Source organism: Rana temporaria, chromosome 6, assembly GCF_905171775.1.
Source record: "Rana temporaria chromosome 6, aRanTem1.1, whole genome shotgun sequence".
NCBI lineage: Eukaryota > Metazoa > Chordata > Amphibia > Anura > Ranidae > Rana > Rana temporaria.
In genome coordinates this window covers 218216034-218241686 of record NC_053494.1, presented here as the reverse complement: position 1 = coordinate 218241686, position 25653 = coordinate 218216034, and the positions used below count along the sequence as shown (strand labels likewise).

Below are 25653 nucleotides of genomic sequence, written 5' to 3'. Positions count from 1 at the left end.
GTTTTTCTCCCGCAGGCAGACGTGTTACATTAATGTGATTGGGGGGTTCCGGGGGTGGAGGGGGAGGGGGGATCAGGATGCGGGTGGCGGGTGGCGTTACGAATTTGGCCGCTCTGATCACAAGCCGTGCGGTTTTTTCAGCCCGGAGCTCCCTGCGGACGCGGCGCTCGGCCCCCGATGTTTACGAAGGCGGGAGGAATGTGCGCTACTCTGAGGTCCCCTCCTCTCCCGGGCTTCACACCAGAACATCGCTGGCCTTGCAGAAGCTGCAAATAAACTCGCAAATGACGCCGGACGGCGTCCGCGTCTCAGTGAGGAGACCTCTGAGAGCTGATTCGGGGGGTAAGGGACACCCCCCCTTCCCCCGCCACACAGGAACAGAGCTGTCAATCACAGGAGCTGGAGCTCCCTCCCCTGTCACCTTTATTCTCTTGGTGTCAGGAAAACCTGAGAGCAGAGGAAGGAGCCAGCAGACAGAAACGACACTTGGTGCTCTGGACTGAGACAAGTACACACTATAGAGGGATGTGCTTTGTTCATATTTCATGTCTGAGGTTTACAAACCACTTTAAAGCCATACTAAACACCAAAAGCAAACAATAAATATATTGCAGCTTTGCAATTCTTTGATGTGATGACTGCATTCGTTTTCTTTTTTTTTTAGGCTTTTTATTTTTCATCTGGTGATCCGGCCAGCAAGTCAAAAGAAAACAAATGCATCTCCCGCCTCTAATTATTTATTAAAGTGCAAAATATATTCCCATTTTTGGTTTTGTGTTTAATATCACTTTAATAAAAATAATAATACTGGCCCGGATTCAGGTAGAATTGCGCTATTTTTGCGGAGGCGCAGTGCAAAGTTTTTGCCCTGCGCCCCCGCAATTTTTTTGCGCTGCCCTCGATTCAGAAGCTCCGTAAATTGCGCGGGCGCGCCGGCAAAATGCCCGGCGCAAGCGCGCGCAATTTAAATGATCCCGTAGGGGGCGGGAATCATTTAAATTAGGCGCGTTCCCGCGCCGAGCGTAGAACGCATGCTCCGTCGGGAAACTTTCCCGACGTGCATTGCGGGCAAATGACGTCGCAAGGACGTCATTTGCTTCAAAGCGAACGTGAATGGCATCCAGCGCCATTCACGAATCACTTACGCAAAGTACGTAAAATTTGAATTTCGCGACGCCGGAACGACGGGTATACGTAACATTGGCTGCCCCTGCTAATAGCAGGGGCAGCCTTGTGCGAAAATCGCCTTACGGAAACAACGTAAATTGCGTGCGCAGGGCTCGCGCAACGTTGTGAATCGGCGTTTTTTTGCGCTGCCCTCGATTCACGGAGCAGAAGCTCCGTAAATTGCGCGGGCGCGCCGGCAAAATGCCCGGCGCAAGCGCGCGCAATTTAAATGATCCCGTAGGGGGCGGGAATCATTTAAATTAGGCGCGTTCCCGCGCCGATCGTAGAGCGCATTGCTCCGTCGGGAAACTTTCCCGACGTGCATTGCGGGCAAATGACGTCGCAAGGACGTCATTTGCTTCAAAGTGAACAGGAATGGCGTCCAGCGCCATTCACGATTCACTTACGCGAACTACGTAAAATTCAAATTTCGCGACGCGGGAACGACGGGTATACGTAACATTGGCTGCGCCTGCTAATAGCAGGGGCAGCCTTGTGCGAAAACCGCCGTACGGAAACGACGTAAACTGCGTATACGCAGGGCTCGCGCAACGTTGTGAATCGGCGTTGGTATGCAATTTGCATACTATACGCTGAGCTCAACGGGAACGCCACCTAGCGGCCATCGCAAGAATGCAGCCTAAGATATGCGGGCATAAGAGCCTTATGCCGCGCATATCTTAGGCTGCAGTCGGCGTAACGAGGTTCCTGAATCAGGAGCACTCGTTACGCCAGGGCAAGTAAGCAATTGCGCCTGTGTAACCTATGGTTACACAGGCGCAATTGCTTCTTGAATCCAGGCCACTAATAAAAAAAAAGAAGCCCTTAAAGGGGAACCACTGAAAACTTCAGATAAAAGAAGAGAAATGTGCGGAAGTTGTTTGGGTGTGTGAGGCCCCGCCCCCCTCCGGTGCCTGGGACCAATCACGTACAACGCTCTCCCCTCTGTGATCGATGTCTCCAGGCTGAGGAAAAACAGGGAATTCCATTACAATAAATTCCTGGGATTCTTCGGCTTTTAGGGGGCTCCGGGGAGGGGGGGGCCCTCGCTGGCTGTTCTGCTTTATTAATGGACCAAATTCCTCCCGCTGCCGAGGAACTGCAACTCCCCGGGGGGGGGGGGCATGCTGGTACTTGTAGTGCCACGGCAACTTCATTGAAAATGTCGATCGTTCATATTCAGTCTATATCCGATTATTATTTTTATAAGCCCCTCCCCCACGCTGTGCAAGAAATCATTCGCCTGGGGTCTCCAAACCAAAGTCCTTCACTGGTGTCAGTCCAGGCACCGCGTCATCCCGACAATGGGTGTCGGGATCCGCCCACCTGCCCCGAACTGACAGCCCGGCTCAGTCTCTCAGCAACCACTGAGAGCCTGAGACGGCTGACCCCGCCCCCTCCACAGCTCAGCACTCCAATGAGCAAGGAGGGAGAAGAGCAGAGAGCCGGTGACTGACAGGCTCGGGAGCTGTGGAAACCGAGCGATCGGCGAAGTTCGATCACTCGTGAAGAGGCGCCGGCGGGACCCGGTGCAGCACCACCTAGGTAAGTATAAATAAAAAAAATAAAAAAAGAATAAGAAACCTTTACTTCTCTTTTAATTATAGCGGCCATAACAATGATTAAGGCTTATTGACGAAACGCGTAGGGAACTGTACTTTGTACACTCCACTCGATGCAAGGACGAGTTGCCCGACTCTTCACCTTTTTACCTTCACCCTCCCCCAGCCTGCGACTGGACAGTAAAAAGGACACAGCAGAAGACAGATGAGCTTATGGCGCTTCACTCTGCTCTCTCCTCCTATCAGCATGCTAGGGGAAGCAGAAACCTGCGCTGACCTACGTTGATCCTCGACATGTGCCCTGCTGAAAAAAATTGTTCGTATTAATTTTCGTTTCATTTGTTTTTGTTTTTCGAGTCATTCGTTATGATCACAATTCCTAAAATTAGAAAATTAGAAATTTCGCAAATTCGAAAATTTGAAAATCCAAAAATAAGCAAGAAAATCCGCAAATTCAAAAACCTAAAAAAGAAAAATAATCGGAAATAATAACTAGCTAATAATAACTTAACTATTACTAACATTTGAATTATAGGTATTGGAATTTCCTTTCGAATTTGGCTGTTAGTGAAAGTAACGAATACAAATTTATCAGAAGTTACGAATTATCCAAAATAATGAATGCCGCATCTAAACGAATGGAACAGCCTGAATTAATAATAAATAATAATACTTTTTTTTGTTATTATTATTGCTATTTATTAATAATTTTATAAATATTAATAATAATAATAATAAATATTATTATTATTATTATTATTAATATTAATAAAATTATTAATTAAATGTTCCATTATTTTTTTTGGATAATTAGTAACTTCGGATAAAATTACAGCCAAATTTGAAAGGAAATTCCAATACCTATAATTTAAAAGTGAGTAATTATTAATTAGTTATCATTTAGAATTTTCGGATTTTCTTTCTTGTTTTTGGATTTTCGAATTTTAGAATTTACAAATTTTTTATCTTTCCAATTTACGAATTGTCAATTTACGAATTCCAATACCTATAATTTAAAATGTCGTTATTAATAGTTAGTTAGTTATCACTTCGAATTTTCAGATTTTTTTTTAATTTATGAATTTTCAAATTTACGAATACCAATACCTATAATTAAAAATGTTGTTTCTATTGGTTAGTTATCATTTTGAATTTTCGGATTTTCTTTCTTATTTTTGGATTTTTGAATTTGCGAAATTTTCGAATTTTCTAAATTCTGAATTTCTGAATTTTTTAATTTACGAATTGCATATTTACGGAATTCCAATACCTATCATTTAAAAGTAAGTTATTATTAGTTATCATTTCGAATTTTTCTTTCTTATTTTTGGATTTTAGAATTTTAGAATTTGCGAATTTTTGAATTTGCACATTTATGAATTTACGAACCTTCGAATTTACGAATTGCATATTTACGAATTCCAATACCTATAATTAAAAATGTTGTTTCTATTGGTTAGTTATCATTTAGAATTTTCGGATTTTCTTTCTTATTTTTGGATTTTTGGATTTTTGAATTTACGAAATTTCAAATTTTCTAAATTTTGAATTTTCTAAATTTTGAATTTATGAATTTTTTTATTTACGAATTGCATATTTACGAATTCCAATACCTATAAATTAAAAGTAAGTTATTATTAGTTATCAATTCGAATTTTCAGATTTTATTTCTTATTTTTGGATTTGCGAATTTTTGAATTTGCAAAATTTAGAATTTCCGAATTTTTTAAAAATTACAAATTGCAAATTTACGAATTCCAATACCTATAATTTTAAAGTTAGTTATTATTAGTTAGTTATCATTTCGAATTTTCGGATTTTCTTTCTTATATTTGGATTTTCGAATTTGCGAAATTTAGAATTTACGAATTTTTGAATTTACGAATTTTTGAATTTCCAAATTTACGAATTGCAAATTTACAAATTCCAATACCTGGAATAAAAAAAATAGTTATTATTAGTTAGTTATCAATTCGAATTTTGGGAATTTCTTTCTCGTTTTTGGATTTTCGAATTTTCGAAATTTCAAAATCTACAAATTTTCTAATTTGCTAAATTTAGAATTTTCGCAATTTCTAATTTTTGAATTTTCGCATTTTCTAAATTTAGAATTTTCGAATTCGTGAAATTTTAAATTTACAAATTTTAGAATTTAGGAATTGTGATCATAACGAATGACCCGAAAAGCGATAACAAAAAAATTAAAAAAATTAAAATAAAATGAAAACGAACACATTTTTCGGCTGTGCACGTGTGTAGGATCAACGTAGGTCAGCGCAGGATTTCGAAATTGCCGAATATTCTGAAAAATTTGTTAAACAGGTTTTCAGTCGTTCGGATATTTCCGAATTAACAAATTTGTCGAAATTCGTTAAAAAACGAATTCGGAAACAAAACGAATTGCACACGTCTAGTTGATCCCCATGCAGCTGTAAAACTCCGGATCAGAAAAATACAGATGATATGGGCCAGATTCTGGTAGAATTGCGGCGGCGTAACGTATCGTAGATACGTTACACCGCCGCAAGTTTTCATCGCAAGTGCCTGATTCACAAAGCACTTGCGATGAAAACTACGCCGGCGGCCTCCGGCGCAAGGCGGGCCAATTCAAATGGGCGTGTGCCATTTAAATTAGGCGCGCTCCCGCGCCGGACCTACTGCGCATGCTCAGTTTCGCAATTCCCGTCGTGCTTTGCGCGCCGTGACGTCATTTTTTCGAACGGCGACGCGCGTAGCGTACTTCTGTATTCCCAGATGGCTTACGCAAACGACGTTAAATTTTAAATTTAGACGTGGGAATGACGGCCATACTTTATACAGCACATACGTTTGCTGAGTAAAGTTAGGGCACCTAAAACGACGACTAACTTTGCGACGGGAAACTAGACTAGCGGCGACGTAGCGAACAGGAAAATCCGTCGTGAATCGCCGTAACTCCTAATTTGCATACCCGACGCTGGTTTACGACGCAAACTCCCCCCAGCGGCGGCCGCGGTACTGCATCCTAAGATCCGACAGTGTAAAACTATTACACCTGTCGGATCTTAGGGATATCTATGCGTAACTGATTCTATGAATCAGCCGCATAGATAGAAACAGAGATACGACGGAGTATCTCTTTGGTGAATCTGGCCCAATGTTCCTTTTTAGCACAAGAGCGATGCAGCACGACGGATCGGCTCCTTTGTGCTGCTTCTTCCTCTCCCAGTCTGAGCTCTGCTGTACAGGGATTGATACCAAAGGGAATTCAGCTACTTGGATTGATGACAGAGCCGCCTTCGGTTTGTGGCCTCAGAGTTCAGCTTTAATGGCAGCCCCCTCTTTTCTTTTTTTCGCACAGCGCCGATCGTCCTGCATGCTGCCAGTTCTAAATGTCGGCGCCGAACGATCCTTTAATGGGGATGAGTGAGTCAGGCTGTCACTTTAAACAAGCTGCGGCACGCTCTCGGCGCTCTCAGCGCTCTCAGCGAAGGTTGAAGTGGTGCCGGGGATTGCTGAATAGCTGCCAGCAGCTCCTTTAAAGTGACAGCGGCGCTCCTCTTAGGATTCGGGTTTAATGTCTCCCAACTGAAGCTGAAGGGCCCTTTGAAGGCTTCGAGAGAAAAACGATCGGAGCGGAAAGGCTGCAAAGGCTTTGTAAGACATGACTGTGCAGAGGAGATGGGGGGAGGGGAGGGGGGGCTTTTAAGGGACAACAACTCCCAGTATGCCCGGCCCCCCCTGATATGCCGCGTCCCCTCTTCAGCGACATTCCGTCCGATCGCAGCCGAGGAGAACTTCGCCGCAGCTTCAATATTCACTTTACAAATCTTTCACAAATTAATAACGACGCAGGGGGAGGAGCCAGATTTGCCCATTTCATGAGAATCGTCCCGGATTTTCCTGGACCGTCTGGGATCTTGGTCCTCAGTGCTTGCAGAGTCCCTGTACTTTCAGAGGCGGGGTCTGGGCGGGACTAACCTGCAAAGCCCCTGCACATTAGAGGCGGGGTCAGGGCGGGACTAACCTGCAAAGTCTCTGCACAGGCCCTGCAGATTTAGGGGTGGAGCCTGGGTGGGGCCAACCTGCAAAGTCCTTGTACATTTAGGGGTGGGGCCTGGGTGGGACCAACCTGCACATTTAGAGGTGGGGGTCTACATGGGACTAACCTGCAAAGCCCCTGCACATTTAGGGGGTGGAGCCTGGGTGGGACCAACCTGCAAAGCCCCTGCACATTTAGGGGTGGGGTTTGAGTGGGGTCAACCTTCACATTTAGAGGTGTGGTCTGCATGGGACCAACCTACAAAGTCCCTGCACATTTAGAGACGGGGTCTGCGTGGGACCAGCCTGCACAGTCCCTGCACATTTAGGGGTGGAGCATGGGTGGGACCAACCTGCAAAGCCCCTGCACATTTAGAGGCGGGGTCTGGATGGGACCAACCTGCAAAGTCCCTGTACATTTAGGGGTGGGGCCTGGGTGGGACCAACCTGCACATTTAGAGGTGAGGATCTACATGGGACCAACCTGCAAAGCCCCTGCACATTTAGGGGGTGGAGCCTGGGTGGGACCAACCTGCAAAGCCCCTGCACATTTAGAGGCGGGGTCTGGGTGGGACCAACCTGAAACGCCCCCCCTACATTTAGAGGCGGGGTCTGCATGGGACCAACTTGCAAAGTCCCTGTACATTTAGGGGTGGGGCCTGGGTGAGGCCAACCTGCACATTTACATTTAGAGGTGTGGTCTAGTAGGGGGCAGCCTTCCCTGCACATTTAGGGGTGGAGCCTGCAAAGACTGGTAGGTATGCAGTGATTGGTCCATCCAATCTAAGGCTGGTAATTTCAGGCCTCAGCCAGCCATAGACGGTGCGATTTTCTTTCCTGCAATCACAGGTTGCAGTACAGAAAAATTGCTCGATTCCCCCCCTAATCAGCACAGTCCGTATTGATGGGGGAATCCCTCCCGAGGACCCACTCTTACCGGCTGCTATTGGACTCAACTGAAAATAACTGTCACTTTTTTGACCATAAGACTCCATTATTCCTGGGGCTTTATCATTGTGAATGGAGCCTCGTGTTGCAAATGCAGCTCAATGTATAAAAATACATCCTGTCCATGAGAAAGGAGGGGGTGGTGTGCGGCGTGCATCAGTGACGGGGGGGCTGCGCTCGCGCCCCTCCCCCTTCTGGCAGGAACCGGCAATAATTGGTTGCATGTTAAACAGAAGCAGCAGCTGTCCATCCGGGAATCTCCTAAATTTAGGACTTTCAGGAATAGCCTGCTGTGGGTGACACGTGTCCTGGCCGGGGTCACCGGCTGCAAAAACATCAGCCACACTTTACTGCCCCGCACCGGAGTGCCCCCGCCACACTTTACTGCCACTCACCGGAGTGCCCCGCCACACTTTACTGCCCCGCACCGGAGTGCCCCGCCACACTTTACTGCCCCGCACTGGAGTGCCCCCTCCTCACTTTACTGCCACGCACCGGAGTGCCCCGCCACACTTTACTGCCCCGCACGGAGTGCCCCCGCCTCACTTTACTGCCACGCACCGGAGTGCCCCCGCCACACTTTACTGCCCCGCACCGGAGTGCCCCCGCCACACTTTACTGCCACTCACCAGAGTGCCCCCGCCACACTTTACTGCCCCGCACCGGAGTGCCCCCGCCACACTTTACTGCCCCGCACCGGAGTGCCCCCGCCACACTTTACTGCCCCGCACCGGAGTGCCCCCGCCACACTTTACTGCCACTCACCGGAGTGCCCCCGCCACACTTTACTGCCCCGCACCGGAGTGCCCCCGCCACACTTTACTGCCCCGCACCGGAGTGCCCTCGCCATAATTTACTGCCCCGCACCGGAGTGCCCCGCCACACTTTACTGCCCCACACCGGAGTGCCCCCGCCTCACTTTACTGCCACGCACCGGAGTGCCCCCGCCACACTTTACTGCCCCGCACCGGAGTGCCCCCGCCACACTTTACTGCCCCGCACCGGAGTGCCCTCGCCATAATTTACTGCCCCGCACCGGTGTGCCCCGCCACACTTTACTGCCCCACACCGGAGTGCCCCCGCCTCACTTTACTGCCACGCACCGGAGTGCCCCCGCCACACTTTACTGCCCCGCACCAGAGTGCCCCCGCCACACTTTACTGCCCCGCACCGGAGTGCCCCCGCCACACTTTACTGCCCCGCACCGGAGTGCCCTCGCCATAATTTACTGCCCCGCACCGGAGTGCCCCGCCACACTTTACTGCCCCACACCGGAGTGCCCCCGCCTCACTTTACTGCCACGCACCGGAGTGCCCCCGCCACACTTTACTGCCCCGCACCGGAGTGCCCCCGCCACACTTTACTGCCCCGCACCGGAGTGCCCTCGCCATAATTTACTGCCCCGCACCGGAGTGCCCCGCCACACTTTACTGCCCCACACCGGAGTGCCCCCGCCCCACTTTACTGCCACGCACCGGAGTGCCCCCGCCACACTTTACTGCCCCGCACCGGAGTGCCCCCGCCACACTTTACTGCCCCGCACCGGAGTGCCCCCGCCACACTTTACTGCCCCGCACCGGAGTGCCCCCGCCACACTTTACTGCCCCGCAACGGAGTGCCCCCGCCAACACTTTACTGCCCCGCAACGGAGTGCCCCCGCCAACACTTTACTGCCCCGCACCAGAGTGCCCCCGCCACGCTTTACTGCCCCGCACCGGAGTGCCCCCGCCACACTTTACTGCCCCGCACCGGAGTGCCCCCGCCACACTTTACTGCCCCGCAACGGAGTGCCCCCGCCAACACTTTACTGCCCCGCAACGGAGTGCCCCCGCCAACACTTTACTGCCCCGCACCAGAGTGCCCCCGCCACGCTTTACTGCCCCGCACCGGAGTGCCCCGCCACACTTTACTGGAGCGCAGTAAAGAAGTAAAGAAAACCGGCAGCCGGAAACCGTCCCCTGGAAATCGCAGATATTCGGCCGCCGTGCGCAGGGTGCTAAGCCGCCCTTTCCGCACATTTTTGCATTCCTCTGGATTTTCCCCGCGGAACGCGCGGCGAAAAGCGAAATCTAATTGCAGGAAAGTTGAAGACAAAGCCGCTCTCCCTGCTGGTCACTCTGAGTTATTTATCAGGAATCCTGCCAGGGCTTTTTAGAGCTGATTAGAGACTTCTTTCATCATCTGTCTCCTCCATCTTCAAACAGCCTCCCTGGAAGTCCTCCGCTCACTAAGATCTCTCCCTACATTATTCATCCAACAGGCCAGATAAGAGCGGGGGAGGGGGGAGTGCGACTGGGGGTCCCCAGGAGGAATCAGGCCCCCCCAATAACTCCGGACCTACATTCCACATTACACCAGGAAAGTCTGCAAAGTACTTCACATGTATGGAAAATACTTCCCTGAGAGGGATAGACAGATAGATAGATAGATAGATAGATAGATAGATAGATAGATAGATAGATAGATAGATAGATAGATAGATAGATAGATAGATAGATAGATAGATGGATAAAGATGGATAGATAGATAGATAGATAGATAGATAGATAGATAGATAGATAGACATTGGAGAAAGAGAGAGATAGACAGATAGGTGGCTAGATAGAAGGATAGACAGCTATTGGAGAGAGAGAGAGAGAGAGAGGAATAGATAGATAGATATTGGGGAGAGGGAGATATTTAAATGTTTGCCTAAAATGGGAAATCACCATTTTTGATATGTAAATGCCAGGGGTGCGGTTGCGGCGCATTTTATTAGCTGTGAATGGAGGTGGTTGGAAGCCGTTGGAGGTGGATGGAGGAGGTTGGAGGAGGTTGGAGGCGGTTGGAGGAGGTTGGAGGTGGTTGAAGGCAACTGGATGAGGTTGGAGGCGGTTATAGGAGGTTGGAGGCGGTTGAAGGCAACTGGATGAGGTTGTAGGCGGTTGAAGGTGGATGGAGGAGGTTGGAGGAGGTTGGAGGTGGATGAAAGAGGTTGGAGGAGGTTGAAGGTGGATGGAGGAGGTTGGAGGTGGATGAAGGAGGTTGGAGGATGTTGGAGGTGGTTGGAGGAGGTTGGAAGCTGTTGAAGGTGGATGGAGCGGGTTGGAGGTGGATTAAGGAGGATGGAAGAGGTTGGAGGCGGTTGAAAGCATTTGGAGGTGGTTGGAGGCGCATGAAGGAGGTTGAAGGCGTTTGGAGGTGGATGGAGGAGGTTGGAAGCGGTTGTAGGTGGATGAAGGAGGTTGGAGGCGGCTGGAGGAGGTTGGAGGCGTTTGAAGGTGAATGGAGGTGGTTGGAGGAGGTTGTTGGAGGCGGTTGGAGGAGGTTGGAGGTGGAAGGAGGTGGTTGGAGGTGGATGGAGGAGATTGTAGGTGGATGGAGGTGGTTGAAGGAGGTTGGATGGGTTGGAAGGGGTTGGTGAAGGTGGATGGAGGAAATTGGAGGTGGTTGGAGGAGGATGGAGGAGGTTGGAGGCAGTTGGAGGTGGTTGTAGGAGGTTGGAGGTGGATGGAGGTGGATGGAGGCGGTTGGAGGCAGTTGGAGGCGGATGGAGGCGGTTGGAGGTGGTTGGAGGTGGTTGGAGGAGTTTGGAGGTGGTTGGAGGCAGTTGGAGGTGGATGGAGGAGGTTGGAGGCGGTTGGAGGCGGTTGGAGGAGATTGGAGGCGGTTGGAGGAGGTTGGAGGACGTTGGAGGAGGTTGGAGGTGGTTGGAGGCGGTTGGAGGCGGTTGGAGGCGGTTGGAGGCGGTTGGAGGAGGTTGGAGGTGGATGGAGGAGAATGGAGGAGGTTGGAGGTGGATGGAGGAGTTTTGAAGATGTTGGAGGTGGTTGGAGGTGGTTGGAGGTGGTTGGAGGAGGTTGGAGGACGTTGGAGGAGGTTGGAGGTGGTTGGAGGTGGTTGGAGGTGGTTGGAGGCGGTTGGAGGCGGTTGGAGGCGGTTGGAGGAGGTTGGAGGAGGTTGGAGGTGGATGGAGGAGAATGGAGGAGGTTGGAGGTGGATGGAGGAGTTTTGAAGATGTTGGAGGTGGTTGGAGGTGGTTGGAGGTGGTTGAAGGAGGTTGGAGGAGTTTGGAGGAGGTTGGAGGCAGCTGGAGGAGGTTGGAGGCGGTTGGAGGAGTTTGGAGGAGGTTGGAGGCAGCTGGAGGAGGTTGGAGGAGTTTGGAGGAGGTTGGAGGAGTTTGGAGGAGGTTGGAGGCGGTTGGAGGAGGTTGGAGGAGGTTGAAGGAGTTTGGAGGCGGTTGGAGGAGGTTGGAGGAGTTTGGAGGAGGTTGGAGGCAGCTGGAGGAGGTTGGAGGCGGTTGGAGGTGGATGGTGGAGGTTGGAGGAGGTGGGAGGAAGTTGGAGGTGGATGGAGGAGGCTGGAAGTGGATGGAGGAGGTTGGAGGAGTTTGGAGGATGTTGGAGGAGGTTGGAGGCGGTTGCAGAACTCCACCCATCTTCGCCTCGCCATGACGTGGCGCCTCGCATGCCCCCAGCCCTGTACCCAGAATCCTTTGCACCTCCAGGGCTCTGGTCTCTATCAGCAGGATCTGGGAATCGTCTCCTTTAATCGGCTCCATCTCGGGAGACACTTGGTTCTCTTTAAACAAATGGTCAGATTTCCTCCACATACTGCGACCCCCCCAGAGGGATTGTGGGAAATCAGAGGAGAGGGGGGGGGGGTCCTGGAAATCATCAATTAGGAGGGTCCCTTCAGCAATCAGCTCTAAACTTTAACAGCCTGTGTAGAATCACACCTTGGCATCTGTCACAGAGGTAATTAAATGCCCAGAATGGCGCCCCCTGCTGATTTCAAAGGCCTCCCCCCCCTCCAGCCCGGCATGAAACACCGACTGTGCGGATCAATAAAACGCCAGAAAAAGTGTTAAATCCTTCAGTTCCTTCACATCGGGTTTAAATCACAAGAAACAAATGGTTTGCCCCCCCCCCCTCCCTCCCCGTCCAATCAAAGGGGAGCGGCGGAGGTTTTTATTGGGAAATGGGAAAGTCACTTCTTTAGGTGGATCATGAGAAGGTTTACGAGTCGGATCTGGAAAAAGAAAATTCGCAAAAAACAGAAAGTTTCCGAAAAGTTCATCAAGGAGACGAAAGTTTGGGGCGCAGGAAGCGACGACGCAGAAGGATTGGCGCTTTAAAAATCGGGGGGCGAATCTCCAATAGGGGCGGGGAGTGGGGCAAATCTCTTACAAGAACAGGAAGTGGGGGCAAATCTCTAACAAGGGCAGGAAGTGGGGGCAAATCTCTTACAATGACAGGAAGTGGGGGCAAATCTCTAACAAGGGCAGGAAGTGGAGGCAAATCTCTAACAAGGGCAGGAAGTGGAGGCAAATCTCTAACAAGGGCAGGAAGTGGAGGCAAATCTCTAACAAGGGCAGGAAGTGGAGGCAAATCTCTAACAAGGGCAGGAAGTGGAGGCAAATCTCTAACAAGGGCAGGGAGTGAGAGAGAATCTCCAACAAGGGCAGGGAATGAGAGCGAATCTCCAACATGGATACCGAGCAGGGGCAAATCTCTAACAAGAACAGGAAGTGGAGGCAAATCTCTAACAAGGGCAGGGAGCAAGAGCGAATCTCCAACATGGAAACAAAGCAGGGGCAAATCACTAACAAGAACAGGAAGTGGAGGCAAATCTCTAACAAGGGCAGGGAGCAAGAGCGAATCTCCAACATGGAAACAAAGCAGGGGCAAATCACTAATAAGAGCAGGAAGTGGGGCAAATCTCTAACAAGAGAAGGAAGTGGGGCAAATCTCTAACAAGAGAAGGAAGTGGGGCAAATCTCTAACAAGAGAAGGAAGTGGGGCAAATCTCTAACAAGAGCAGGAAGTGGGACAAATCTCTAACAAGAGCAGGAAGTGATGGCAAATCCTTAAGAAGAGCAGGGAGTGTGGGCAAATCTCAAACAACAGCAGGAAGCAGGGGCAAATCTCTAACAAGAGCAGGGAGTGAGAGGCAAATCTCTAACCAGGACAGGGAGCAAGGGTACATTTCCAAAAAAGGAAGGATACAGGGGTAAATCTCTAACAAGGACAGGAAATGGGGGCGAATCTCAAACAAGAGTGGATAGTGGGGTCAAAACTCAAAAAAGGGCAGGGATTGGGGGAGAAATTCCAACCAGGGCGGGGAGTGGGGGCAAATCTTCAACAAGTGTGGGGAGTGGGGTTAAAACTCCAACAAGGGTGGAAAGTAGGGACGAATCTCCAACCAGGGTAGGGAGAGGGGGCAAATGTCTAATCAGGGTGGGAGGTGGGAGCGAATCTACCACCAGGGCGGGGAACAAGACTAAATCTCCAACAAGAATAGGCAGCAGGGACAAATCTTCAACCAGAATGAGAAGCGATGGTGAATCTCCAACAAGGAGAGAAAGCAAGGGTGAATCTCGAGCAAGGGCAGGCAGTGGGGGCAAATCTCCAACAAGGGCAGGGAGTAGGGACAAATTTTCAACCAGGAGCGATGGTGAATCTCCAACAAGGAGAGGATGTGGGGGAGAATCTCCATCAAGGAAAGTGGGTGGGGTGAATTTCCAATTAGGGTGGGAAGTGGAAGCAAATCTCCAACCAGGGCTGGAAGTGGGGGCAAATCTCCAACCAGGGGTAATGAGTTTGAATCTCCAACCTGGGCTGGAAGTGGGGGTGAATCTTCAACAAGGGTGAAAAAAGGGGGGCAAATCTCCAACCATGATCTCTAACAGGGGTAGAGAGAGGAGTGAATATCCAACAAGGGTGGGAAATGGAGGTAAATCTCCAACAAGAGTAAGAAGTGAGGGTGAATCTCCAATAAGGGCAAAGAGTGAGGGTGATTCTTCAACAAGGGTGGGGAATGCAGGAAAATCTCCAACAAGGGCTTTAAGTGGGGGCAAATCTCTAAGCAGGATGGGGAGTGGGGGCAAATATCTAAGCAGGATGGGAAGTGGGGACAAATCTCTAACCAGGATGGGAAGTAGGGGCAAATCTCTTACCAGGATGGGAAGTGGGAGCACATTTTTAACCAGGATGGGAAGTGGGGGCAAATCTCTAACCAGGATGGGAAGTGGGGACAAATCTCTAACCAGGATGGGAAGTAGGGGCAAATCTCTAAGCAGGATGGGGAGTGGGGGCAAATATCTAAGCAGGATGGGAAGTGGGGACAAATCTCTAACCAGGATGGGAAGTAGGGGCAAATCTCTTACCAGGATGGGAAGTGGGAGCAAATTTTTAACCAGGATGGGAAGTGGGGGCAAATTTTTAACCAGGATGGGAAGTGGGGGCAAATCTTTTACCAGGATGGAAAGTGGGAGCAAATCTCTAACCAGGATGGGAACTGCGGACAAATCTCTAACCAGGATGGGAAGTGGGGGCAAATCTCTAAGCAGGATGGGGGCAAATCTCTTACCAGGATGGGAAGTGGGGGCAAATCTCTAAGCAGGATGGGGGCAAATCTCTTACCAGGATGGGAAGTGGGGCAAATCTCTTACCAGGATGGGAAGTGGGAGCAAATCTCTTACCGGCATGGGGCCAAATCTCTTACCAGGATGGGATGTGGGGGCAAATCTCTCACCAGGATGGGAAGTGGGAGCAAATCTCTAACCAGGATGGGAAGTGGGAGCAAATCTCTAACCAGGATGGGAAGTGGGAGCAAATCTCTTACCAGGATGGGAAGTGGGATCAAATCTCTTACCAGGATGGGAAGTGGGGACAAATCTCTAACCAGGATGGGAAGTAGGGACAAATCTCTAACCAGGATGGGAAGTAGGGGCAAATCTCTTACCAGGATGGGAAGTGGGGACAAATCTCTAACCAGGATGGGAAGTGGAAGCAAATCTCTTACCAGGATGGGAAGTAGGGGCAAATCTCTTACCAGGATGGGAAGTGGGGACAAATCTCTAACCAGGATGGGAAGTGGGGACAAATCTCTAACCAGGATGGGAAGTGGGAGCAAATCTCTAACCAGGATGGGAAGTGGGAGCAAATCTCTAACCAGTATGGGAAGTGGGGGCAAATCTCTAACCAGGATGGGAAGTGGGAGCAAATCTCTAACCAGGATGGGAAGTGGGAGCAAATCTCTAACCAGTATGGGAAGTGGGGCAAATCTCTAACCAGGATGGGAAGTGGGGGCAAATCTCTTACCAAGATGGGAGATGGGGCAAATCTCTTACCAAGATGGGAGATGGGGCAAATCTCTTACTAGGATGGGAAGTGGGAACAAATCTCTAACCAGGATGGGGGCAAATCTCTTACCGGGATAGGGGCAAATCTCTAACCAGGATGGGAAGTGGGAGCAAATCTCTAACCAGGATGGGAAGTGGGGGCAAATCTCTAACCAGGATGGGAAGTGGGGACAAATCTCTAACCAGGATGGGAAGTGGGAGCAAATCTCTAACCAGGATGGGAAGTGGGAGCAAATCTCTAACCAGGATGGGAAGTGGGAGCAAATCTCTAACCAGGATGGGAAGTGGGGGCAAATCTCTAACCAGGATGGGAAGTGGGAGCAAATCTCTAACCAGGATGGGAAGTGGGAGCAAATCTCTAACCGGGATGGGGGCAAATCTCTTACCGGGATAGGGGCAAATCTCTAACCAGGATGGGAAGTGGGAGCAAATCTCTAACCAGGATGGGAAGTGGGGGCAAATCTCTTACCAGGATGGGAAGTGGGGACAAATCTCTAACCAGGATGGGGGCAAATCTCTTACCGGGATAGGGGCAAATCTCTAACCAGGATGGGAAGTGGGAGCAAATCTCTAAGCAGGATGGGAAGTGGGGGCAAATCTCTAACAAAGACAGAAATTTGGGGTGAACCTCCAACCAGGACAAGGAGTGGGGGGGGGGGGGGGAGATCTGTTGGAGTTTGGTTCCCAAATGTTACAGAAGCTCCTTTCAGCCATCCTGGATCTATTGTACCAAAAAAACAATTCAATACTGAAGAACAAAGGAATCCTAACTCACCCTTTGTTTATAAACAAAGCCATGTGATTTCCATCTCTGCACTGCTATGGCAATCACACGGCTTCGTTTATAAACAAAGAAGAGTTGAGTCATTTTGGGGTCGTTTTTGCTACATTTTGCTTAGTCCAAAGGAAAAATTTTGACAAAAATGTAACAAAAAAATTGAAATGGGGCACAGTGATGTCACCGCGGGGGAGAAAAACAAAGAAAATGGCGCTCCGCTCAAAACTAGATACAAAAAACTTACAAATATAAGAAATACAGAATACGGAATTGCGATTGTACGGTATAATTGATAAAAGACGCGGCGCTGGGCGGTACCTCCTGATGAAGTGGGGTGCGCGGCCGCTTTCTTCCCGACCTCCGAGAAGGGGTTCCCATCCAGAACTGACGCTTTGCTCTCCTTCTTGTGCGCGGCGCTCACCGGGCCCGACGTCTCCATGTCAGTGGCTCATACCCCAGAGACGGAGCCTAAAAAAATAAAGGGAAATTCCGGGGTTATGCGATGTCCTCCTTTACATAGAGAAGCACACAGACCCAGTGATGACATCATTGGGGATAAATTCACTATATCTGCTCTCCCCAGGACTCTGCATTCACTATATCTGCTCTCCCCAGGACTCTGCATTCACTATATCTCAGGGATAAGCAATTAGCGGACCTCCAGATGTTGCCAAACTACAAGTCCCACGAGGCATAGCGAGACTCTGGCAGCATCAAGCATGACACCCAGAGGCAGAGGCATGATGGGACTTGTAGTTTGGCAACAGCTGGAGGTCCGCTAATTGCTTATCCCCGCTATATCTGGTCCCCCCAGGAGCCTGCATTCACCATATCTGGTCTCCCCAGGACTCTGCATTCACTATATCTGGTCTCCCCAGGACTCTGCATTCACTATATCTGGTCTCCCCAGGACCCTGCATTCACTATATCTGCTCTCCCCAGGACCCTGCATTCACCATATCTGCTCTCCCCAGGACCCTGCATTCACTATATCTGCTCTCCCCAGGACCCTGCAGTCACTATATCTGCTCTCCCCAGGACTCTGCATTCACTATATCTGGTCTCCCCAGGACTCTGCATTCACTATATCTGGTCTCCCCAGGACCCTGCATTCACTATATGTGATCTCCCCAGGACCCTGCATTCACTATATCTGGTCTCCCCAGGACTCTGCATTCACTATATCTGCTCTCCCCAGGACCCTGTATTCACTATATCTGGTCTCCCCAGGACCCTGTATTCACTATATCTGCTCTCCCCAGGACTCTGCATTCACTATATCTGCTCTCCCCAGGACCCTGCATTCACTATATCTGGTCTCCCCAGGACCCTGCATTCACTATATGTGGTCTCCCCAGGACTCTGCATTCACTATATCTGCTCTCCCCAGGAGCCTGCATTCACTATATCTGCTCTCCCCAGGACTCTGCAGTCACTATATCTGGTCTCCCCAGGTCTCTGCATTCACTAGATCTGCTCTCCCCAGGAGCCTGCAGTCACTATATCTGCTCTCCCCAGGACTCTGCATTCACTATATCTGGTCTCCCCAGGACTCTGCATTCACTATATCTGGTCTCCCCAGGTCTCTGCAGTCACTATATCTGGTCTCCCCAGGTCTCTGCATTCACTAGATCTGCTCTCCCCAGGAGCCTGCAGTCACTATATCTGCTCTCCCCAGGACTCTGCATTCACTATATCTGGTCTCCCCAGGACTCGGCATTCACTATATCTGCTCTCCCCAGGACTCTGCATTCACTATATCTGCTCTCCCCAGGACCCGGAATTCACTATATCTGCTCAACCCAGGACCCTGCATTCACTATATCTGATCTCCCCAGGACTCTGCATTCACTATATCTGCTCTCCCCAGGAGCCTGCATTCACTATATCTGCTCTCCCCAGGAGCCTGCATTCACTATATCTGCTCTCCCCAGGAGCCTGCATTCACTATATCTGCTCTCCCCAGGACCCTGCATTCACTATATCTGGTCTCCCCAGGACTCTGCATTCACTATATCTGGTCTCCCCAGGACTCTGCATTCACTATATCTGGTCTCCCCATGACCCTGCATTCACTATATGTGATCTCCCCAGGACCCTGCATTCACTATATCTGGTCTCCCCAGGACTCTGCATTCACTATATCTGCTCTCCCCAGGACCCTGTATTCACTATATCTGGTCTCCCCAGGACCCTGTATTCACTATATCTGCTCTCCCCAGGACTCTGCATTCACTATATCTGGTCTCCCCAGGACTCTGCATTCACTATATCTGGTCTCCCCAGGACCCTGCATTCACTATATCTGCTCTCCCCAGGACCCTGCATTCACCATATCTGCTCTCCCCAGGACCCTGCATTCACTATATCTGCTCTCCCCAGGACCCTGCAGTCACTATATCTGCTCTCCCCAGGACTCTGCATTCACTATATCTGGTCTCCCCAGGACTCTGCATTCACTATATCTGGTCTCCCCAGGACCCTGCATTCACTATATGTGATCTCCCCAGGACCCTGCATTCACTATATCTGGTCTCCCCAGGACTCTGCATTCACTATATCTGCTCCCCCCCTGGACCCTGTATTCACTATATCTGGTCTCCCCAGGACCCTGTATTCACTATATCTGCTCTCCCCAGGACTCTGCATTCACTATATCTGCTCTCCCCAGGACCCTGCATTCACTATATCTGGTCTCCCCAGGACCCTGCATTCACTATATGTGGTCTCCCCAGGACTCTGCATTCACTATATCTGCTCTCCCCAGGAGCCTGCATTCACTATATCTGCTCTCCCCAGGACTCTGCAGTCACTATATCTGGTCTCCCCAGGTCTCTGCATTCACTAGATCTGCTCTCCCCAGGAGCCTGCAGTCACTATATCTGCTCTCCCCAGGACTCTGCATTCACTATATCTGGTCTCCCCAGGACTCTGCATTCACTATATCTGGTCTCCCCAGGTCTCTGCAGTCACTATATCTGGTCTCCCCAGGTCTCTGCATTCACTAGATCTGCTCTCCCCAGGAGCCTGCAGTCACTATATCTGCTCTCCCCAGGACTCTGCATTCACTATATCTGGTCTCCCCAGGACTCGGCATTCACTATATCTGCTCTCCCCAGGACTCTGCATTCACTATATCTGCTCTCCCCAGGACCCGGAATTCACTATATCTGCTCAACCCAGGACCCTGCATTCACTATATCTGATCTCCCCAGGACTCTGCATTCACTATATCTGCTCTCCCCAGGAGCCTGCATTCACTATATCTGCTCTCCCCAGGAGCCTGCATTCACGATATCTGATCTCCCCAGGACTCTGCATTCACTATATCTGCTCTCCCCAGGACCCTGCATTCACTATATGTGGTCTCCCCAGGACTCTGCATTCACTATATCTGGTCTCCCCAGGAGCCTGCATTCACTATATCTGCTCTCCCCAGGAGCCTGCATTCACTATATCTGCTCTCCCCAGGAGCCTGCATTCACTATATCTGCTCTCCCCAGGACCCTGCATTCACTATATCTGCTCTCCCCAGGAGCCTGCATTCACTATATCTGCTCTCCCCAGGAGCCTGCATTCACTATATCTGCTCTCCCCAGGACCCTGCATTCACTATATCTGGTCTCCCCAGGACTCTGCATTCACTATATCTGGTCTCCCCAGGACCCTGCATTCACTATATCTGGTCTCCCCAGGACCCTGCATTCACTATATCTGGTCTCCCCAGGACTCTGCATTCACTATATCTGCTCTCCCCAGGACTCTGCATTCACTATATCTGCTCTCCCCAGGACTCTGCATTCACTATATCTGGTCTCCCCAGTACCCGGAATTCACTATATCTGCTCTCCCCAGGACTCTGCATTCACTATATCTGGTCTCCCCAGGACTCGGCATTCACTATATCTGGTCTCCCCAGGACCCTGCATTCACTAGATCTGCTCTCCCCAGGAGCCTGCATTCACTATATCTGGTCTCCCCAGGAGCCTGCAGTCACTATATCTGGTCTCCCCAGGACTCTGCATTCACTATATCTGCTCTCCCCAGGACTCTGCATTCACTATATCTGGTCTCCCCAGGACCCTGCATTCACTATATCTGCTCTCCCCAGGACTCTGCATTCACTATACCTGACCCCCCCAGGACTCTGCATTCACTATATCTGGTCTCCCCAGGACTCTGCATTCACTATATCTGGTCTCACCAGGACCCTGCATTCACTATATCTGGTCTCCCCAGGACTCTGCATTCACTATATCTGGTCTCCCCAGGACCTGGCATTCACTATATCTGCTCTCCCCAGGATCCTGCATTCACTATATCTGGTCTCCCCAGGAGCCTGCATTCACTATATCTGGTCTCCCCAGGACTCTGCATTCACTATATCTGCTCTCCCCAGGACTCTGCATTCACTATATCTGGTCTCCCCAGGATCCTGCATTCCCTATATCTGGTCTCCCCAGGACTCTGCATTCACTATATCTGCTCTCCCCAGGACTCTACATTCACTATATCTGGTCTCCACAGGACTCTGCATTCACTATATCTGCTCTCCCCAGGACCCTGCATTCACTATATCTGCTCTCCCACAGTACACAGAACATGGAAATGCAATCATTTTAGTAAATATAAAGTGCTAAACACCTTTTCTCATCAGCAGTATATATAGCAGTCTTGTGACTTCTATCAGTGTCTGGTTAAAGCTTGTAGGAGGAGCTTTCACTTATTCATGTAAAACATTTATCCCAGAAGGAAAAGAAACATTTTGCTGTAACGGATTATAAAATGTGAGCTGGGCTTTGGTTTCAATTTGTTAGTGTATCTAAATCTGCTAGTCCATCTAACCCCCCCCCCCCCCCCCCAGACTGACAATGCTGCTGTCCGCTGTGCCTCCTGTGCTCCTTCATCCAGAGTAGGAGGTGCTCTAATACAGGAGGGGTGTTACTGGCCAGATCACCAGTTGAAAACAGAGGGAGAAAAAAGGTAAAGGAGAGAAAAGGAATGCAGCCGCCACATCTAATGATTGGTTTTTGGGTTTATTACGCCTGTGGATACGAATGATCGGACGATCGGACGTTCCAGGAAATGGAAGAAGAAAACAAAAACAAATGGCGGCTCAAGTCGGGAGTTTTATCTGGAGATGGTCGCAGGAGATACAAAGTTTCCAAACAAAACACAAACACATCTGCGTCATCCGTGACTCCGGTGACCAATGAAAACAGGCGAGGAGTCCAGCTGTCACCGCGGGGTCAGGACACGCCCACCAATCCGAGGAGAGCGCCGTAAAAACCGGAGCGCCGACAACCCTAAAAATAACTTTTATTATTTTCCCGAAGACCAGCTGACCGAATCTGTCCTCCCAGGGGAACTACATGGGACAGAATTAAAGTGTATCCCAACCCCATCATTGGTGTCAGTGGGAGGAATAGTGTCCCATCATTGGTGTCAATGGGAGGAATAGTGTCCCATCATTGGTATCAGTGGGAGGAATAGTGTCCCATCATTGGTGTCAGTGGGAGGAATAGTGTCCCATCATTGGTGTCAGTGGGAGGAATAGTGTCCCATCATTGGTGTCAGTGGGAGGAATAGTGTCCCATCATTGGTGTCAGTGGGAGGAATAGTGTCCCATCATTGGTGTCAGTGGGAGGAATAGTGTCCCATCATTGGTGTCAGTGGGAGGAATAGTGTCCCATCATTGGTGTCAGTGGGAGGAATAGTGTCCCATCATTGGTGTCAGTGGGGGGAATAGTGTCCCATCATTGGTGTCAGTGGGAGGAATAGTGTCCCATCATTGGTGTCAGTGGGGGGAATAGTGTCCCATCATTGGTGTCAGTGGGAGGAATAGTGTCCCATCATTGGTGTCAGTGGGAGGAATAGTGACCCATCATTGGTATCAGTGGGAGGAATAGTGTCCCATCATTGGTGTCAGTGGGAGGAATAGTGTCCCATCATTGGTGTCAGTGGAGGAATAGTGCCCCATCATTGGTATCAGTGGGAGGAATAGTGTCCCCCATCATTGGTGTCAGTGGGAGGAATAGTGTCCCATCATTGGTGTCAGTGGGAGGAATAGTGCCCCATCATTGGTATCAGTGGGAGGAATAGTGTCCCATCATTGGTATCAGTGGGAGGAATAGTGTCCCCCATCATTGGTGTCAGTGGGAGGAATAGTGTCCCATCATTGGTATCAGTGGGAGGAATAGCGTCCCATCATTGGTGTCAGTGGGAGGAATAGTGCCCCATCATTGGTATCAGTGGGAGGAATAGTGCCCCATCATTGGTATCAGTGGGAGGAATAGTGTCCCATCATTGGTATCAGTGGGAGGAATAGTGTCCCATCATTGGTGTCAGTGGGAGGAATAGTGTCCCATCATTGGTGTCAGTGGGAGGAACAGTGCACCAAGGGCCATATAAAGGTAAGCAAAGGGCCACATCCGGCCCCCGGGCCACAGTTTGGAGAGAACTATTGTAGAGCAAATACATTTTCATTGAACACAAAGGCCCGGATTCACGAAGCACTTGCGCCGACGTATCTCCAGATACGCTGCGTAAGTGTAAATATGCGCCGTCGTATCTATGCGCCGAGCCACACAAACGGGCCTTTGTATTCAATGGGTTTTATATATGAAGGGCTAGATTCAGTAAGAAGTTACGTCGGCGTATCTATTGATACGCCGCGTAACTTCTAGGATGCGCCGGCGTATCTTTTTTTCTGTAATCAGAAAGCTAGATACGCCGGAATTTTGCTAAGATACGAGCGGCGTAAGTCTCTTACGCCGTCGTATCTTAGGGTGCATATTTCCGCTGGCCGCTAGGTGGCGCTTCCGTTGATTTCGGCATAGAATATGCAAATGAGCTGGATACGCCGATTCAGAAACGTACGTGCGCCCGGTGGATTTTTTTACGTCGTTTACGTAAGGCTTTTTACGGCGTAAGGTTACTCCTGCTATATGAGGTCAGGACAGCGTCGAATTTTGCGTCGTTTACGTCTTTCGCGAATAGGGCTTTGCATAAATTACGTTCACGTCGAAAGCATTGACTATTTGCGACGTGATTAGGAGCATGCGCACTGGGATACGTTCACGGACGGCACATGTGCCGTTTGCTAGAGACGTCATTTACGTGGGGTCATGTTTAATTTACATAAAACACGCCCACCTCTTAACAATTTGAATTAGGCGCGCTTACGCCGGCAGATCTACGCTACACCGCCGCAACTTAGGGCGCAGGTTCTTGGTGAATACAGCCCCTGCCTCACTAAGTTACGGCGGGCTATCTGAATCTAGCCCGAAGTGTTGTATTGTATTGTGTTGTATTGTGTCGTGTTGTGTTGTATTGTGTTGTATTGTATTGTGTTGTATTGTGTCTTGTTGTGTTGTATTGTATAGTATTGTATTGTATTGTGTTGTATGTACTTCTAATAAGAGTCGCATGATATATGAAAAAACAAACTATACATCCCAATTCCCCCCCCAATGAAAAGGGGGGTGTAGTGCCCCCCCCCCCCAAAGTTTAGGAAGACCCCTAAACTTTTCCTCCTCTTGTTCTTGTGATGAGAAGAGAATTTGCAGCAACTGGAGGTCTCTCCACCTTCCCGGAACGCGGCCCTGTGGGAGGGGGGGGGGTAATATTCCCGTCTTGCTCCAGGTATGAGGCCCAGACGGAGATGACAGGTGAGGAAGCAGCTGTCACCCAAGGAGCTTCCCCCCTTGTCATTCCTCTACAAGACACACCCAGGAGGATTAACCCCTTCATGTGAATAGCTCTGACCTAGTCCATAGCAGAGCTCACATCGTACCATTGGAGGAGAGAGAGGGCGCAAATCTGCATGGGAACCAATCAGCTTCCAGCTTTTATTGTCACCAATATGGGGCACTGATGAGGCGGCACTGATGAGGCTGCACTAGCGGCACTAATGAGCAGGCACTAATATGGGGCACTGATGAGGCGGCACTGATGAGGCTGCACTGGTGGAAACTTATGAGCAGGCACAAATATGGGGCACTGATGAGGCGGCACTGGTGGGCACTAATGAGCAGGCACAAATATGGGGCACTGATGAGGCTGCACTGGTGGGCACTAATGAGCAGGCACAAATATGGGGCACTGATGAGGCGGCACTGACGGCCACTGATGAGGCGGACGCATGGATCAGGGGGCGGCATCCTTGCGCCCCTTATGGACGCTCTGCCACTGGACGGTTGTGCACCAAAGTCAGCATCCAAAGTGGCATCAAAGTCCCAATGGAAGTGGCACGACTTTGGAGTGGCACAGGTGTGAATGGCGCCTCGTACTTGTACAATACCCCAATGGTTCAGGATGGGCAGCTGCCCGTTGGTGCATAAAGCGATGATTTGCATGGCTCCGCCCACTGTCCGGAATGAGGGGCAATCCTCGTATTTCGGGACATGCGATGGAATGAGATGTTTGTTGTCAGGAGATAATTTATATAAATTTAGTGCCCAACACAACAAACGACAAAACAACACAAACACCGCAAGGCGACAAATGTCTCCATTCCCCGCTGCTCAATTCCTCCTTATCAGCTAATTACCTTTATCTGTATGACTAACGAGCCGCTCTTAATTGCTTTACAAAGGCACCGGGGGAGGGAAAGTCACAGAACTCCTGAAGAGCTGACACTTCATAAGGGCTCTTTCACACCTTGTGCGTCAGGCTGCGTCCTTCATCGCTGGATCAACACGAGGACATGGCAAACAATGAGAAAAAAAGGAAAGCGTCGCAATGCGTTTCAGCAAAACAATGCAGCATGCGTTTCGGTGCGCACGCATTATGCGCAAAATAACGGGCATTGCGTGGTGTGAATGACCCCCAAACAAAAGGCAAATTGAAGGTTATTTTCCAGGGGGGAATCACTGCTCTCATATCCAAGGGTTTTCCCCAAAAGTTTGGAGAACAGAAGACATTCCGGTCCTACTCTGAGGTCCTACACTGAGGTCCTAATCTGAGGACACACTCTGAGGTCCTACTTTGAGGTCCTACTCTGAGGTTCTACACTGAGGTTCTACACTGAGGTCCTACACTGAGGTCCTAAT

At 49.9% G+C, this 25653-nt stretch overlaps 1 protein-coding gene across 1 annotated transcript in view; it reads right to left on the bottom strand.

Moving 5' to 3' along the window:
- The window catches only part of GLI2 (GLI family zinc finger 2), a 185354-nt gene that overhangs the window by 114453 nt on the left and 45248 nt on the right, over nt 1-25653 (bottom strand). Inside the window, exon 2 of the mRNA XM_040358252.1 lies at nt 16919-17068. Within this exon, the coding sequence (XP_040214186.1) occupies nt 16919-17039 (121 nt within the window). The 5' untranslated portion in view covers nt 17040-17068. The remainder of the gene's footprint in view (nt 1-16918; nt 17069-25653) is intronic.